This window comes from Anabas testudineus, chromosome 24, assembly GCF_900324465.2.
Source record: "Anabas testudineus chromosome 24, fAnaTes1.2, whole genome shotgun sequence".
Classification (NCBI taxonomy): Eukaryota; Metazoa; Chordata; class Actinopteri; order Anabantiformes; family Anabantidae; genus Anabas; species Anabas testudineus.
Window position 1 is genome coordinate 6282103 of NC_046632.1, and position 17358 is coordinate 6299460.

A 17358-nucleotide genomic window follows, 5' to 3' on the forward strand; every position below is an offset into this window, starting at 1 on the left:
TTGGCGTAGGCGTGCACCAGCTAGCGGCTTAGGCGACACCGTTGCATCACGGGAGTTTGAGTGTTTCATTCGACAGGCACAGTTGGCGTCGAGGCAAAAGAGAACTACAACTCCCAATACAACGTGGATGTGTCTTTTTATATTCAGTGTTACGCAATATATGATGACAAGCATAGATATTAACACGTGTATATGTCTATGTCATTACATGTCGCGAAATATATTTGACGTTCGCTTTAATTTTTATCTTTATATTATATTTTGTAATAGAAATGTAAAATGTAAAAATGGGAAAAATAATAAAGCATGTTATCGTCCTACAGACGCGACGCAATGACTGTAGGTTGCTCTTGTGTGCAGCAGAGGGCGCTAAAGTATTACAACCATGGTCTGCTGCAACATGTCAAGTCAGCAGTGAGGAAGCTTAAACCGGTTGCACTTTTAATAAGGGCTGTAAAATGGAGGTAATCATATATCTGTTAGCCAGATCCATTGGGCGCTAAACAAATGCATGATGAATCAAAGGAAAAGAAAGTCTTCTAGTTAGGTGTGGGCCACCAGTTGAAGCCAGAACAGCTTCAGTGCCTCTCGACATTGATTCTCCAAGTCTCTGGAAATCTACTAGCCAACCTCCCCTGTAGGTGTTTAATTGGGTTTAGATCAGATCACTGAGTGTGAAGGACAAAGTAGAAGTTTCCCACATACTCATCAAACCATTCATCTACACATCACACCAATGCCTGAGTATCATAGTCCTCAGATGTACACAGTCGACCTCAACGTCCTGCCCTGTTCACTGATTTGTTTTCCCCTAGCTCTAAGTCACTACTAACTTTCCTGTTGTCATCTTGACGAGGATGACCTGCCACGTGTACCATCACGAACATGCCACAGAGCATGATTGGAAGACGAATGCCCCATCGTGCCATGCAGTGCACTCGTGTGGAGGCATCTGCATCCATTAGGTTCCTCTCCTGTCTGTAGATACATCCGCTCGAACATACAGAATATTTACTTGAATACGAATCTGAGAATTCCTCCTAACCATTTGCAAATGTCAAGATTGATCAGTGATAAATCAGTTTCAAGGTTCACTCTGATAACCAATGCCACAGACAATCAGAGATAAGAGGCCTACTGTATCTCATTAGTGGTGCCTACTACGCATTGTGCTTACGTTAGCTTATTAATCATTAACTGATGGTTAAACACCATTGTGAGTGATTTTAATCCCTTTTCTCCTTAACTTATGGAACAAGCTACACATGTAAGTATAAACAAATATAGGCCTACTCTATAGAAGCCTAACATTACAGACAGTTGGACTAAAATTTAAAGGATTTCTTATTATTAAATAAGAGTTGTCTTCCTACAGAATTTATCTTATTTAATAGCATCCTACTGACAAATCCACCGATTAGAGTGTAATATCAAGTATTACAGTTTATTTACAAATCTGATGTTTAACAATATTAATAATCAAGTAAACACACAGCCCCACATTGAAGGGTCAAAAACAATAGTGGGCCACGTGATTCCCGTAGCTTCCCACAGTTCCCAAATGGTGACTGAGATCCATTGTTTTTTTATTGAGAAAACAGACAAATGTTACGTGTTGAAAGTCAGTGATTGGTTGTGCTGGATTGATAAATAGAAAAACGCAACAGAATTTCTGATTACAGCACTGACACATAAAGATAACATGACATCCAGAAGGTCTGCAGCAACAGGTAAGTCACCAGCAACACAAAAAGTCAAGTGATGTGAAAGACAAAAAAAAAAGGCAAAGGCAAAATGAACTGTTGTTTTCATTTTATTTACACTTAACATTTACACAAGATTCAGCCATTCTCTTGGTTATTAATTTATACAGATATACAGATCATGCATGACTCTACTGTCACAGTTTGAAGCTCAGAGATTGTGCGATAAGACTGTTTTAAATTGCAATGCCACTTTTGCATTATACTTACACACAATGCAACACTCAAATGGTGAAGAATTTCAAGTGTAATTTATGACAAAACACGACCTGCTATGCAATAAAAACTCTTGTGTTGTGAAGTGAAATAAGATTTATAAGAAGGAATTATAGAAGTATTTGTTTATTCTGTCCAGACATCCCAGCTTCATTCTATTTTACCAGATGATGAGAGAGGTATTGGCGATTGTGAAACAAAAAGCATAACACAAAAAGACATGATTTCGTTTTTCCCTGTTAAGGCTGTTGTATGTGTGCACTGTTGCAAATAAAACATTCTTCTGCTTTTCACAAATCATATAGATAAAAATAAAAAGCTATACAGTACATGTAATCTGTTGTGTATAATTAACAATAATGGCTATTAATCTATATATACGCATTTGAAGGATTTCAACACCCTATTAATGGACTCATTTCTCCAGTGAGACGAATCCATCATGTAGGCATCTACTAAGTGCTGTAGTCCATCCACCAATCATTCATTAATGGCAACTTTCAAATGTTATCCAAACACACATCTTGTACTATACATTGTATGCAAACCCAACAATGGATGTTCTAAACACGCTGTCAATCATTTTTCACACCTAAAATAGTCGTCAGTTTCCATTACTCATTCCTATCTGAGACAATGAAAATAACACTTCAGGTAATGGCAACATGCACAAATAGACACGGTAGTGTCTGCATCATTATGTATTATGTGTGATAAATTGTATGTCACACATCATCATGTACTGCGTGACGTACAATTAGCAATTCTTGCATTTTCTAGAATATCATATGCATATTTTAGCACATGGACTATGAAGAGATTAAACATATTGGCTGAATAAATATCAATTTTATTGACAGTTGACTGTTGTGAAAAAAATAAAAGCATTTGAATGACAGCCTCAATGTTTTTATCTACTAATCCAGCAGATAGCATTTATAATGAAATATTTGTGAACGAGACAGAAAATATGATCTGTGACAGAGTAGAGTGGAGTTGAGATGGTAGTGAAAGTGGTTTTACTACTCTGAGCACGTATGAAGGTAGAAATAAAGCTATATCTTGTCAAAATCTTAAATCTATTATATAATTTCTATACAACCTAATCTGTGTTGTGTGTTTTTGTTCATTATTCATTCCCACCTTGGTCCTGTTTAGTGTGTGTGAGCAGGGAGGCTGGTTCAAGGGTAGTTCAGGTTTATTTATGAGGAGCTCAGGCCAGAATCAGACTCGCCGCTGCCAGCACGAGCCTTTGAGGCAATGCAGGGAGCCATGGAGCAGGGAATGGAATAGCAGGAACAGGTGGAGCTCTTTAAGGTCTCCTCTGTGATGACCTCCTGCAGGGAGTGTTGCTCCTCTACTTGGAAAATGTTAGGCTGCTCTCCTTGGTCCTCACAGATACTGAAGGCAAAGGAAAAAGAAACGGTTACATTACTGACAGTAGTTAGTGTTACACTGCTGCTCAATGTTTATTAGTGATAGTTGTTCTGACCCCCTTAAACATTTTTAACAAAAGTTTGAATATACATTCACATTGATATGGCAGAGGGATTGAAATATATACTGCACATCCCAAAAATAGCAAAAATATCGCTCCACTGTCTACTGTTTAGACTGCACATCAACATGAAGCACATTTAAGCATAATAATTTAAAAGTCTAATAATTTTAACAGAAACGCGTTGTGTTACAAAATATATAATAACACATATGATGTATGATTATACCATCACAGTACCATCCACTAAAAGTTAGTAACTGATGAATGAATCTCCTAGCACAGCCGAGTAGTGCGAATCATGTTAGTACTAACTGTATAATAAAACATTAACTTAAGGTTAATGGATTTTAGAATTGTATTTAAACAAACAAACAAAAAAAACCTGAGATTATTTAAAAGATGGAAGAAATATAGACAGTGCTCCAGTTCTGCTCTCAACTGAGTAGCAAAGGGTTAATGTTACCAGTTACCTGTTACAGTAGTTTCAAACTTTTTTTCCATAGACCCATGTCAATGAAAACAGCAACATATGCAGCATTCATTTTAGCTACAGGTGTGATTGCACTGGTTGCCATTTTGGCCATGAGAAGGATCCTTAACAGTTACAGTGACTTAAAAGGATTTGGAGGCTATTTATACATTCATGGAACATCACCTTGGGTCAGCAAGTTCACTTTGGGATGACCCCTTGCTTATCAGTTTGAATTTGACTGAACAGGACTTTTACAACCTGCAGCAGATTATGTTGATATCAGATCAAATCCCACAGTGTGGCCTCACCATTCAGGTACAGAAAATAACAATATCTTTCCATCTACCCCTGTACAATAGATACAACGTTCTAGAAAGCTAAAATATTCCATGGAGGTAATACATTTTATTTAAAGTGCCTTTCAAAACACTCAAGGACACTCAAGGTGTAGGTTTATGTGTAGGACAAATGTACTTTGGGCTGCATTACATTGTATAAGGGTTACAGCAGGTTCCCCAGAGAAGTGCACAAATCAAATGATTTACAGCAGATAATGACTGACTGAGCTTTGGGTTCAAGCCATGGATAGGATTAGGGCAAGCCAACATTAACAACCAAAGTAAAACTTTACACAAACTCGAGTACTTTCTGTCATGTGGATCAACTGTGAACAAACGCAAAAGTAAACACACTCATAGGCTGAAATCCACACAGTCTGTGAGTCCTACAATCCACGATGGATTAGTGGAGATGAGAAATTCTAAGAGATCGGTCAGATAAGCAAGAGCCAAGGCAACTCGAACACATTTTGATGTGACACAAGCTGAAAAATGCCTCACCAAGTGAAGACAGAGCAATGCTTCCCATTTATAAACATAGAAAGAATCACCAGTGCAATCACCCCTTAAAAAAAAACTAAACTAAACAAAAAACTAGTGCACAAGCAGATCATCCACAAACATAAAATGCACTGGTGCTGTGACCAAGTTGCTAAGAGGTGAATATTCAGACTTAAATGCAGGAGTGTCTCAGATTAAGGTTATTTGAGACTAATGCAAATCATTTTTAGTTCAAACAGAATCCAATCTGTGAAGTAACACAATCTCATGCACTAAACAAGCCATTCACTTTTTAACATCACTGAGTAGCATAATCAAACAGAAAACAATAAGCCTTTCAAAGCATACTCCCACAGTCATTAAAAAACAGAAAGTGACCTAGCTATCAGCTAGGAAAACTTGTTTCAGAAATGATAAACATGGCAGTTGACTAATCAAACTGTGTTTAGGACAAAAAGCTATAACCACTATCACTACTCAAATATCAAGTAACCAGTAACCTATTAATATCTAGCACAACAAAATTGTACAAATGTTTTAGGCACTTCAGATGCTTTAAGTATGACAATGAACCCAAACACACAGCCAGAGTAACGGCGAACTAGGGCAAAAAGGACAATGAGTCATGCAGCAGATGGTATGACCCCCACAGAGCCCTGATCTCAACACCATAGATTACACAAAGAGACAGAAGACACTTGGACAGACTTGGCAAGATACTTGGGACAACCTGCCTGCTGGGAGAAACTGTCCTTTTTTTAAGGTTGTTCAAACTAAATTAGTTAACTTCATCCAAATACTATGCTTTGTTTTGAAGTTAACTTATATATCATAACTATCAATGGCATCTTTTTAAAGCATCCTCACTTCACTTTAAGTGCCTAAAACATTTTAACAGCACTGTATGAGAAGTCAACCATCTTGTATCATTGTCAAGGAACATTATTTTGTTCCAGCTGCATTTTAATGAGCAAGATATGAACTTGCAGGCAGTACTTGAAAGGGCAACCAAAAACCAGCCAAGGGTTGTTGAGTGAGTACATTAACAACAAAGACAGGAACCAGAGAGACATTACGGGAATCTGGAGAACTTGAGTCAAAAATATGGCACCAAACACTCAGCAATTCTGTAAGAAAGAGGCATAGTTATAGCAACAGCCTGGAGATTGTATGGATACGTTTTGATTCGAGGTGTCAAATGGAGTTACATCTGGAACAATCGGAGACAACTGGGTTGTAACATAAGGTTCAAAGCCTATGGCGTGCATTCGGCAGGGATCTGTAAGACTATGGGCCAAAGTGCAAACCTTGTGATACAATGGAAAACAGAACTGAAACAGTTAACAGGTCCTGCTGACCATGCAGCTTTGCTAACACCAGAGAAAAAAAAATCATTCTGCTTGCAATCCAAGCTTTATGTAACAGCATTGGCACATGTTGTACACCTATTTCATACTCGAATATAAAACGTTCAATGAATAACGAAACAATTTTCACAATCAACTGTGGCAGGTGCCAAGTGATTAACATCTCTGCCAGTTCATTATATAACCTTCAACCCAAACAAACAGGGCTTGTAATTCGTCATGCCATTGCATGACAAGAAGCTCAGCTGTGAATGCAATTATCAAATTTATGAAAGTGAAATCCATGCTTAGTAACTCAGGCTTTAGTCAACCCCAGACAAAAGCACTGGATGTATTGTATAATTTCCAGAATAAGGATGTTGGGTAACAAGCATGGTTATAGGTAAAAACAATTATGAGAATGTTTAACAAAACACTGGTGACAGTTTGCACCAAACAACGCACTGTTACACTTAACGGTAACATTATGAGTTTCTAATCTACAATTGTTGAGATCTTAAAGGAGCTACATTGCAAGCATAGAAGAACCTACCTGTCATAGATAAGCCCATCTATTCCCTGCTCTCTCAGGGTCCTTCTGTTGTCATGTTCATTGTTGTCATCTCCCCAGCTGAACACCACCAGTCCTTTAGACTGGGCATCACCAATGTAGCTAAGGTTCTTTAGCAATTCCTCGGTGTGAGCACTGATTCCCTAAAAAAAGCATCAAAAGATGATGGGAAGAAAAGTGGTGTTTTTAAGCTCATATCATAATGAACAAATCTACTCACATTCAGTATGTCCTCATAACACAGTACAAGTAGCACATAACAACTAATATAACAGCCCCAAATGTGCCTGCAAAAAACAAGTGATGCTATCAGAATATGCTACATGAAGCTGTCTGGGTTCAGTTTTTTTATTAAACCTCTTGGGAAAATTCTTGTGGACAGGTAGGGTTTTTGGGATTTACTGGCTTGTCCAGGGACACTTTAACATACATAGTCCAGAACAGGTGAAACTGTAAGTGAACCACCAATCCTGGGGTTTATGGACAGCTGCCCAGTCACCTGATCCACAGTTGCCTCATTTTATTTATTTATTTTATTATTTATTTTATTTATATTTCAGTAAAGTAGTATTATAATATAATAAATCATTTGACTGTTTGATGTGACTGCTCACCAGAATGTTCTCACTCTGTGCAAAACTTATGGCAATCTGAGTGGTCTGGCAGCGGATGTCCATCAGTTCAGGATACTTCTCTGAAATTCCCTGAGTCAGAAAGAGAATGGGGTACTTGTTCTGCTTATGACGCACCCTGAAAGAAACAGGACAATATGTCAGAAGCAGTGGGAGAGCACAGTGTTTACATCCTGGCTTTTCTACTAAACAGATTTAAAATAGCAAGAATCTTAAACAGTTTCGCTCAAAGACTCACACGGATGCAGACTTAATCTAACTGAGTGAAACAGAAATGTCAGGCAATTTTTGTGTTGTGGTTTTTAAATCAGGTGATTTTTCTTTTACACCTCCCCCCACCCCCATCCCTCCCCAAAATATTTGACCATTTTGATAAATGTTTGTGCAAGTTAATAGCTTCACTGAATAATTTCAATTGTAGCAGTCTAATAAAAGTTAGGCATACTTTAGGCATAGTTTGAGTTTGAGTGCTTACATAGTGCAGATGTCTGGGTCGAAGCAGGAAAAGAGTATGCGTCTTTTGCCGCCTTTCTGCAGAACACAGGAAAGGATGATGTCGAGGTAGGTATTCATGTTGAAGTAAGATGATAAGTTACCATCCCATGACCCATCCTGAGAATAAAAGCAGAAATCAAATATTTTTATTATGAAAAGAATATATTGTTGCAATTGTCCTAAAATGGAAAAAAAAACGAATGCAATACAAAACATTACCTTCATCTGTGAGATCCATTTCAGCTCAATGTTGAAGCCCACATGCTCAGGTATTGCATGGAAGATCTGTACAAGACGTATAAAAATCAATAAAGTCAAAAGTGATAAATTGTTGGTTATATAACAGGTAATTCACAGTGATTTGGAAGACAGTGCAACTAAAGATGGGGTAGAGGAGTTCCTAGTATTTATTGGTTATATTATTATTTATATAGGGATGGGAAACAGCTTATACTGATTTAATAAGCTATTTAATAATGATGATCATGATAAAGTAATTTACCTGTGACAGTGAGGGGAACGGCTGGTGCTCATCGATTTCATCTTCATCGTCCAGCAGATCTGAGCAACACACAAAGAAGATGACTGCTAATGCACAAAACACAGCTCATCATACACTTATTGATAGTTTGCAGTAAAGTAAGATCAGGGCACACAGGTCTTGATAAAACACCTTTTAAGAGGTCCATACCTTTGTGATCATTTGCTTTCATTGCAGTAACATGGGCCAGCTGTGCAACAACACACAACATACAATATCTTCTCAGTCACCATAAATTACATTACAAAACACTATTTTAATTATTTAATCACTCATGTGGCCTGCAGGGCTGGTTCAAGTCAAGAAATTATCTTATGCAAGAGTGTGGTAGACAGGCGCGGCTGCAGTTTGTTTTATAACATTGTGATAAAACGCCAGTAAAATTGTCGTCACAACACTACATCAATACCTGCAGTCTGCCAATTTATAATTTGTTGAAATGAGACTACTGATGAAACTGTTACAAACAGTTCTTCTGTGTTACTATGCAACAACATCATCTTTACAAAAAGATTTGTTAACATTTATGTTGTTTTTTATTATTATTTTGCTAATTTCTGTAATGGACTTCTCAAAGCAGGAAAATCACACTTGTAATTAAGAGTAATTTCATCTCAAAAATAGCAAAGTTAGTGTGAGTTGAGTTTTAGTAAGTCCAGATTTTTACCTTCAGAAGCTGCAGCTGATCAAATGTCAAATCTTTCACTGGCACCTCAATAAGCTCCAGATTCTTGTCATTTTTCTGTCAATTGGATTAAAAGATTTACATTAATTTCATTACGTAGCAACAGGTTTTGCTTATCACTTTTCCTAATGTGTGTTGATTAAGCAATGCTTAGATAGTGGTAAGTAAATGCTAACAGAGTAAAACATTTTAGATAAACTACACGAAGGTTTAAACATTTCTCAAGTCACTTTTATATTTTCCATCACTAAAGCTTTTAATTTACCTTCTTGGTGGATATGCAGCATGTCAGATCATGGTATATTATAGGAACAGCATCCTTGGAGAGGTGAACATCAAACTCCACATAGGCTGCACCCTACATGTACCCAATTGACACACAAATAATAAATTAAAACATTGGGTTTAAAGTGAAGGATAACATATCTAAAGGTAAATATCTACTCATGCACTGGCTGTGTGGTTAACTTACATGTTTTGCAGCACTTTTGAATGAGGCTATTGTGTTCTCCCTGATTCTTTGGTGTCTGTATAAAAAATATATAAAAATATATATTTTAAAAAAAAAATTATGTTGATACAAACACCTACTGGATATGTGGGTGTTTTCATCCCCATTGAGAATCAATGTTGTGCTATCAACTCATTTATTTTAACCATGCAAAGCACTCAGTCCTATTTGAGTGAAAGACTTGTTGTTGACTCACTTTGCTGCGTGCGTGCTGCCTGCTCCTCTGTGACCCACATTTAGAGCACTTCTTTTCTTCCAGTACTTGGTGAATGAGGAGCTCATGTCACACTGCAGCCCCTGGATGGGTCGAATCACTAGGTAATCCACTGAAAGAGTAACAAATATAGTTTGTTACAGGTTTCCAGTGCACACTGGATGAAACGTTGGTTTCACTGTAAATCAGACAAGCTCAGAAATACTTACCAAACAAATTATGTAGCCCACCATTGCTTTTACATACAGTCACATCATTATCAGCCAGTGTGGAATATGGAAACTTACCTCTGACTTTACCAATGGTCTGTCTGGAATTTCGACCCATTATGGGGAGTGTAACTACTCCGTTGTCCTTGCCACTTTCCCAAAAAGTAGAAGAGAGGAGACAAGCTGTGCCCACATGTCCTGGATGTGCATCACCCTGGACTACATGCTCACCCAGATCCTCCTGGACATTATTCAAGAGTCAAGAATACAAATGTATGTCATCTTAAAATAAAGATTTACTGTTTTATCAGAGGCAGTACTTCCACGAGCATTACCTCAAAGAACTCAAAGTTGAGCTCAAGGTTGTCTGGGTCCATGGTGTGGATACTGTATTCGGTCCACTGGGAGGGCTCCAGGGCATACCCACACTCAGGCTGTGAGTGACGCGACTTGTAGCCATTAGCACTGATCATACTGATCCCCAGGGTGGTGGTCATCTTGTGCCAAGATGAAGGACTGTGCACATCTTCTTCTTCGTCTTCCTCTTCCTCAATGCCTTCCAATATCAACTTGATCCTATATAGGTAGGTAAAATACTGATACTGAAAAGTGCATTTATTTATTTTAAAAAGTCCATACTGTAAACAAAATACTGTACAAAAATGTACTCTAAACTTCTATTATTATAATCATCAAAGCAGGTAACAGGTAGAAAGGGTGAAGTAGTTTTAAACTTAGCATTGATGTCATTGCTACCTGAAGCGAGACTTCTTGAATTTCTTCTTAGTGATAGACACAGGAGACACCTTAGAATAGTGCAGACGCAGGCGAATATCAGTCTGGCACGTCAGCCACCCAGAGTCAACACAATTCACCCCATCTATTGATAGGAAGGACACAGGAAGGAAGCATTTGATGACCATGTGTATCTATTCTGTCTCCCATTAATGCTGACCACACAGCTGGTGGAAAAAGACAAAAGCAGGGAGGAAACAATGGTTTTCTTTTGTTACAGCACCTCAAAATCTCCGCTGTACAAAATGAAGGAAGTGACCACAAATGTGGTCTAAAGTGATTTCAGTTCTCCTAAGAGATTAAGCAAATTGCTAAGTAATTTAGTTTGGCAGTACGTCATTTTCATGGAAGTACTACATATCTTAATTACGAGGTGATTACAAAGTAATCAAGGTAGCAAGTGTCTCAGTTAATAGTAAAAAAAAAAAAAAATCAACTTACTGTGAATTCCAAATTGTCCATCATCAATATTCAAATGTGATGCTGCAATGAAGAAAAAGGACATTCATTAAGGAAAATTTAATCATCTTAACTATATTAAAATGGAGGACAGATCAACCAGGGCATTACTAGTGTTATTATCATTTAATTTTGACCATTTATAATAAGATGCCAAATATAAACATTCAATGGTTTGCTCTAAATTTGATTTGCCTCAAATTCAAAACTCATTTATACAATAAAAATGCATTTGTGATATGAAAATATCAATATGTTTACCTTATATTATATGACTTAAGATAAGTTAAGATGTTTATAAATCTATTCCCAGAATTCAGAAAGAACACTTCTGGATTGAAAATAATCAAATTCCTATTACAGTGGGGGAAAGCATTTAAGTAGCATCTGTTAGAAGAACTAAAAGAAACAAACAATGGTTATGTAACAGGCAGGGTTCAAAGGGGACATCAAGCAGGGTGTGGACATGACTGCACCAACACAATGGGGTTTTAACTACAGAGTGCTACAGCGCTAGATCATGATATTTACTGCACTGCAATGTTTCTGCTTTGGTTGTACATTATTCTTAACTGTTCTCCGCATTTATTGCCAAAGCGTACACAAACTTTCCAAGAAGCAAGAAACTCCAGAGCTTACTAAAAAATTACAGAAAGCACATCAAGTGGAAACACTGGCGTTAAGCAGCAGTAAGTTAGTTTTTACACACACAATGCCCAAAACAAGAAAAATAAGTTCTGAATTAACTATACCTGTAATTAGCCTACATTTGATATAGTGCTATGGAACGGGAGGTTTATAGGGGGTTGGTGTAGGACACAATTTATCAAACCCAACCACACTGTGCACGATTTTTTGTTGTTCTATACCTGTGGGGATCATCGTGCGGGGGTGATGATGGGTCTCCCACATATTGACTATCACTTGACAGGGACCACCTGCATTCTGCAATTCCAATGTTTGGCACAATGTTAGGGTTTTCAAATCAAATACATTGAACTACTTTTCAGTCTGGTGTCCAAGTTGTCTTTGAACCAGAGTGTGAGGAAAGAATTAGAGCTGGTATAGTCACCAATCCCCAGCTAGGGCAGTCAGCCACCATGGGTTGAATCTGAAAAGTGGATTTGTTAGTGGAGAAAAAAAAAAAAAAAATTGGAAACATTTCTTTAGTTATATATTAAGCTGCTCTCTTTTCCCCATAATAAATAAAGCGAGTTATAAACATAGCAATGATGTATTTGTATCACATTTTGACTTTGTATGTTATTATTATATAGTTGATTACAATATTACTTTTAGGAAGCCAAGGATCAACACTACAATTTCAATTATTTTTCCACATGCATGGGAGTAACTTAATGTTCAAACACGACTCAGACTGCATAAACAAATCAAATAAATCACACTGAAAAAAGGTTAATGGTTTTAACCTTGCATCAGCTGCTGAAAGCCAATGACATGTTTCACTTCACATGAACTCTGAGTCTATGCGATCTAAAAGTGGGGCATCTCACGAAAAACAAAGCACAAACACATGAGGAAATCAAGTCAGAGCAGGCCTTTAGTCACACACAATGTGAGCCCCACCTCTTGAACAAAAAAAAAAGTACACACCTGTACTAGTGAGAGGGATAATGTTAACAGAGAGCTACATAATATAACATATATATCTCTTGGAAAACGTCCATCACTTCTTCCATGTTACAGGGACATTTGATTCCTGTGTACAGAGGTGACTAGCAGAGGCTCAGGCAAGGCTCACATGCCTAGATTAGAAAAGGTCAGCTGGCAGTTTGCCCAAAGCTAGTTATTGCACAAAACTAACCTAAAGCTCTTTCACTAGACATAAACACAGGTGTAGGGCAAGTCATACACAAATCTTGTAAGTTATTCTAGATTAAACTCTGACAAATCTAGTGCCATCAAACACACTCTTTCAAAGTCAGTGCAACAAAAAATGGAACCTGTTTTCCCCTTCACACTGATGAGCTGTAAAAGGAAAAGTATCAATTGACAGAAAACAAGAACCTGAAATCATCACATCACATCACAAAATATGCAACAATACTCTGACACTGGCTTGAAATTTACTTTGACATTGGATTTAACAATATTTATATGTTTCACAAGTAACAGCCAAGACAACCTTCAATGATAATCTGTAGCCCCTTTTACACAGCCCATTCAAGGTGGGTTTCTCATGCAAATAAAATGCCTCACCATAATGTATTACAGGTACCATACTGACACAAGCTTGTTTTAGTCGCCTTAGTCAAGAGGCAATGTGAAAGGCGCGGTGGTGTTGGGTGTTGGCTGGAAGTGACATGAAATCTTGATTACACTTTCTTGGGAGACCAGTTACTGGTTTACACTAAGACATGCTAATGGTAGCAATGAATCATTTATTCTTCAGCTTCTCATCACCCACAAATCTAACTGCAGGAAACTGTATCTATGACCATAATCCTTTACACTTGTGCTTGACGCATCAACTGTGTGCAAATCATATATGTGTCAATTACGCGTCATGTTGCAGTCAAGTTGAACTTCATGACACAAATACCAGGATGCCAGTAACTGTGTAAAATGAACACTGGAACATCTTTTGGGTATTTGTATCTGTATAAGAAGGGCTTTTAACAACTATAGACAAATAACCAGCAATTTTGCCACTATATACACAGGAGAGTCTGCTCACCTTTGACTCCAGAAAGAAGCCTTTAAAATAGCGGTACGTGGAAGCAACTCCTTTAGGTACAGTGATTGTTGCAATCCATGTATTTCTGTAGATTTCAGAACATCAAAACAATAAGAAAAACAGGCACATTGTCATATTTTAAAAGCATGTTTTAATAAGGAATACATTATAGATTCACTTACCCATCATTCCCACTGGGATGTAAGGTCACAGCTTTTTGATGGCTCCAGTTTCCCAGGGCTTCACAGCTCCCGACAGCTGCAATCACCTCCCCTAGAAATGTTCAAAGCGGCCTGTTATCTGAAGTAACATCACCAAACATAAAAAAAACTGTTTTTTTTTACAACTGGTTTAACACCCTTCACAGACAATGTTCAATGTTTTGCCTTTAACGCGTCTGAAAATACTTGTTCATGCTGACATATGTGACCTTCTTGTGTCTGGGAAATATAACACTTGGCAGACTCTTTTATCCAAAGTGAGGCAAAACAGATAAGGTTAAGTCAGGGAGAAGAAATGTCTCAGTTTTCAGTCTCTGTTGTACATTACTAATCTAAATTATTTTAAATAATTAGATGATTATATTATTTTAGATTTGGTGTGTATAGTAAAGTTAAGCAGCCATACCTGGGGATGTATCTGCTCTTACAGCCAAAGTCACCTGAGTGGTCTCCATAGTGAACACGGACTGGAGGTGGAAATATGCTGAAAGGAATTGACAGGTTCAAGATAAACATTTTATTTTATTAACTGATAATCAATAACACTATTTTAACGAATTACAGAAAAATAACACAGCCATGTGACAAAAGTGGTTAACGTCGACTTGAAAAGTCATGAGCTCATGCTAACGCCTGGTCACCAACTTAAATGACTTCTTTAGTTCGAAGTTAGCCAACATACTCACTAACTAAGCTAACATTTGGTTATTAGCAAAACAGGAACTCAAAACGACTAACAACAAAAAACATAACCAAAGTAAAGCCCCAGCTAAGCTGACGGGTGTTACCTCCTGGGTTTATGCAGCTCCTAGTTGTCTCTTCGCCCTGAAGATGGAGAACTCACAGTGAAATCATTCGTCTAACCCGCTGAGAGACATCTGTCGGAGCCAAAGCAAACATGTTCTGCCGGTGCGTCCATTGCTAACAACCAACAGATTATAGCTTAAAAAATAGAACGACTTTAACAATAAGGTCGCAGTAACTTCAAAACTATCTAACTTGCCCCCAGAAACGATACAGCCCTGCCAATAATAGCTAATGTTAATTAATCTTGCCGGTGCAGATGACTGTACACAAAGGTTCCCCAGTTACTCCGATAACATCCTGCTGCATGACCGTGAAGTTAGCGCCCGCTAATAACAGCGACATCCGGGTTGTTCTTTCAGATTAAAACGTTTACTGACAATTTGTTGTACAGTAAACCGCCCAGAAGGGAGTGTGGTGTGAATTATCAATAAATCAAAGAGCCAGGGAGGGGTTTACATTGTGTGAAACACAATACATGCTAGGTTTGAAGGAGTCTTTTTAGGCAAAACTTAAAATAATTCTAATTAAATATACATTATCCCAAACACGGTTATCCACACGGCACAAGAGCGAAACCCTGACGCTACGTTGACCAAGCTGCTCGAAAAGACACTTTCACAGAAGCTAAAAATCAATTAAACATAATTAAAGAGCTTATCTTGGCATTACACGTCTTATGTAGTTTAAAGTGTGCTTGATGCATAGTCACGGAGTGTTAAAGATAAACTTCTATGAAGTCCCCCGGTACCGTTATTATGCTGTTTTATTTTGGAGGCGTCATTTTCACAGTTCGCGTGGTGTTGGTTTCCGTTTCCCACTTGACGGACTGGTTCAAACCGCCCCGCGCCGGATTTCTGCCTGTCACCCATGCTGCGTTCAAGCACTTTCGGAAACATCGGGTCAAGTTCTCATATTAGACCCCAAAAGTGTCAAACAAACAGGAAAGTAACACACTTACTGCCTTTTGCCGAATTGACCACAAACAGTAAATATGGCTTTCCAATATTTCCAATATACATGTAATAATTAAAAACAACAACATAGCAAACAGGCTGACGTTTAAGGGTTTACGAGGTGCTTCCAATGCCGCATCAGCTGACTTGTTTGTTACCGACTGTACGAGTACAGTACACAGACAAACCGGGACGAACTAAGAGGGACATAGTGCAGGCTCAGCAACGACAATCACGTTGCATGACCACAAGGAAACAACTAGTGGGAACACGTCGTTAGCGGAAATCGACACCTTGCACGTTCCGTCACTAAAAACTACTTCGTGTTGTGAAGATGTGGCAGCAGGGCATGTCTGAGACAGTGACGTCAGGAACATAGCATTCCTGACTGCTGACCAAATCAGCTGCTTAAGTTGGCAGTGACTCCGAAAACACAAACATAGACTACCTAGAAAGAGCTTTCTTCAAAAGCGATCACACCAAGGACTGAAATGTGATAATGTAACTCAGCTGTTTACATCGGTGGGATCCTGGCATGTGACCTGGCTGAAATGACTTCTCAAGACTACATGTACTAAAGAGCTGAAATGCTTACACGACACTTTAACTATTATTTATTCCATATTCTAAAATGACACCAACAGATTATTAATTGAAAATACAAGGCTTTCCTTTATGGACAGAAGTTGATGTGTATAAATTCATTTGTTTTCTGCTTCATTGCATGTATGATGGTCCTGATACCCCTGTTTAAGAAAACGCATGTAAACAGACAAAACACAAACAAATTAACATGCTGATAAATTCAATAACGCAGGTGCAGCATTTACAACATGTGCAATCGAGAAAAGAAACAAGAAAATACAGCTGAATATAGAAACCAGCTGCACACACACAGTCTGAAAACAGTCAAATAAGGAATTTTTTTTTTTTTTTTTTTTTTTTTTTGAAACAGCAATAGCAGCTAAACCTCCTTGTTAAACACTGTGATTACACTTTAACACAGTACACTTTATTGTGCTGGGACAACAGAGACATTTGTGGACATTTTGGCGCCCTACACAAAACATTACACAAGACAAGACCCCTGAAGGAAATGACCTTTTCAGGGCATCAAAACTAAGTGAGAGTGTCAAGTTGAATAAGCAGAGAGGGTTTTCTCAGATCAAATCAGGACTAGAACAAAGAGTACAAGGTCGCCCTCCATCACGCTGCTTTGATTTGACATGGCTGCAGTTGCACACAGGAAGTAGTGGCTACGAATTGTCTGAGCAATTCAGTGGTAAGTGACTTTAATATGAAACCTGGTACTAACATATGTAAGTATGTAAACATGCAGGCAAGGATCATCATCTGAGGTCAGTGCATTGTGCCGGCAAAGGGGAAAACTTTTATCAGATTTCTAACTGTGGCACAATCACATTAAATCT

The 17358-nt window shown here is 38.0% G+C and overlaps 1 protein-coding gene across 4 annotated transcripts; it reads right to left on the reverse strand.

The window, feature by feature from the left end:
* Nucleotides 1-1795: 1795 nt before the first annotated feature.
* Nucleotides 1796-15294, reverse strand: gpcpd1 (glycerophosphocholine phosphodiesterase 1). Of its 4 annotated transcripts, XM_026341701.2 has the most exons (20): nt 14957-15294; nt 14575-14652; nt 14130-14220; nt 13948-14032; nt 12119-12194; nt 11232-11273; nt 10752-10875; nt 10331-10571; nt 10074-10236; nt 9769-9898; nt 9534-9588; nt 9327-9419; nt 9044-9118; nt 8527-8566; nt 8338-8396; nt 8055-8120; nt 7816-7952; nt 7323-7458; nt 6691-6851; nt 1796-3380 (listed from the first exon to the last, which is right to left on the reverse strand). In XM_026341701.2, the coding sequence occupies exons 2-20, from the start codon at nt 14621-14623 to the stop codon at nt 3182-3184; spliced, it is 2022 nt and encodes a 673-aa protein (XP_026197486.1). In that variant the 5' UTR covers nt 14624-14652; nt 14957-15294; the 3' UTR covers nt 1796-3181. The 4 variants fall into 4 exon arrangements, with proteins under 4 accessions (XP_026197486.1, XP_026197489.1, XP_026197490.1 ...); XM_026341704.2 differs by lacking the exons at nt 14575-14652; nt 14957-15294 and having other exon boundaries at nt 12119-12360; nt 14130-14146; XM_026341705.2 differs by lacking the exons at nt 14575-14652; nt 14957-15294 and having other exon boundaries at nt 10752-10957; nt 12119-14032; nt 14130-14189.
* Nucleotides 15295-17358: the final 2064 nt, after the last annotated feature.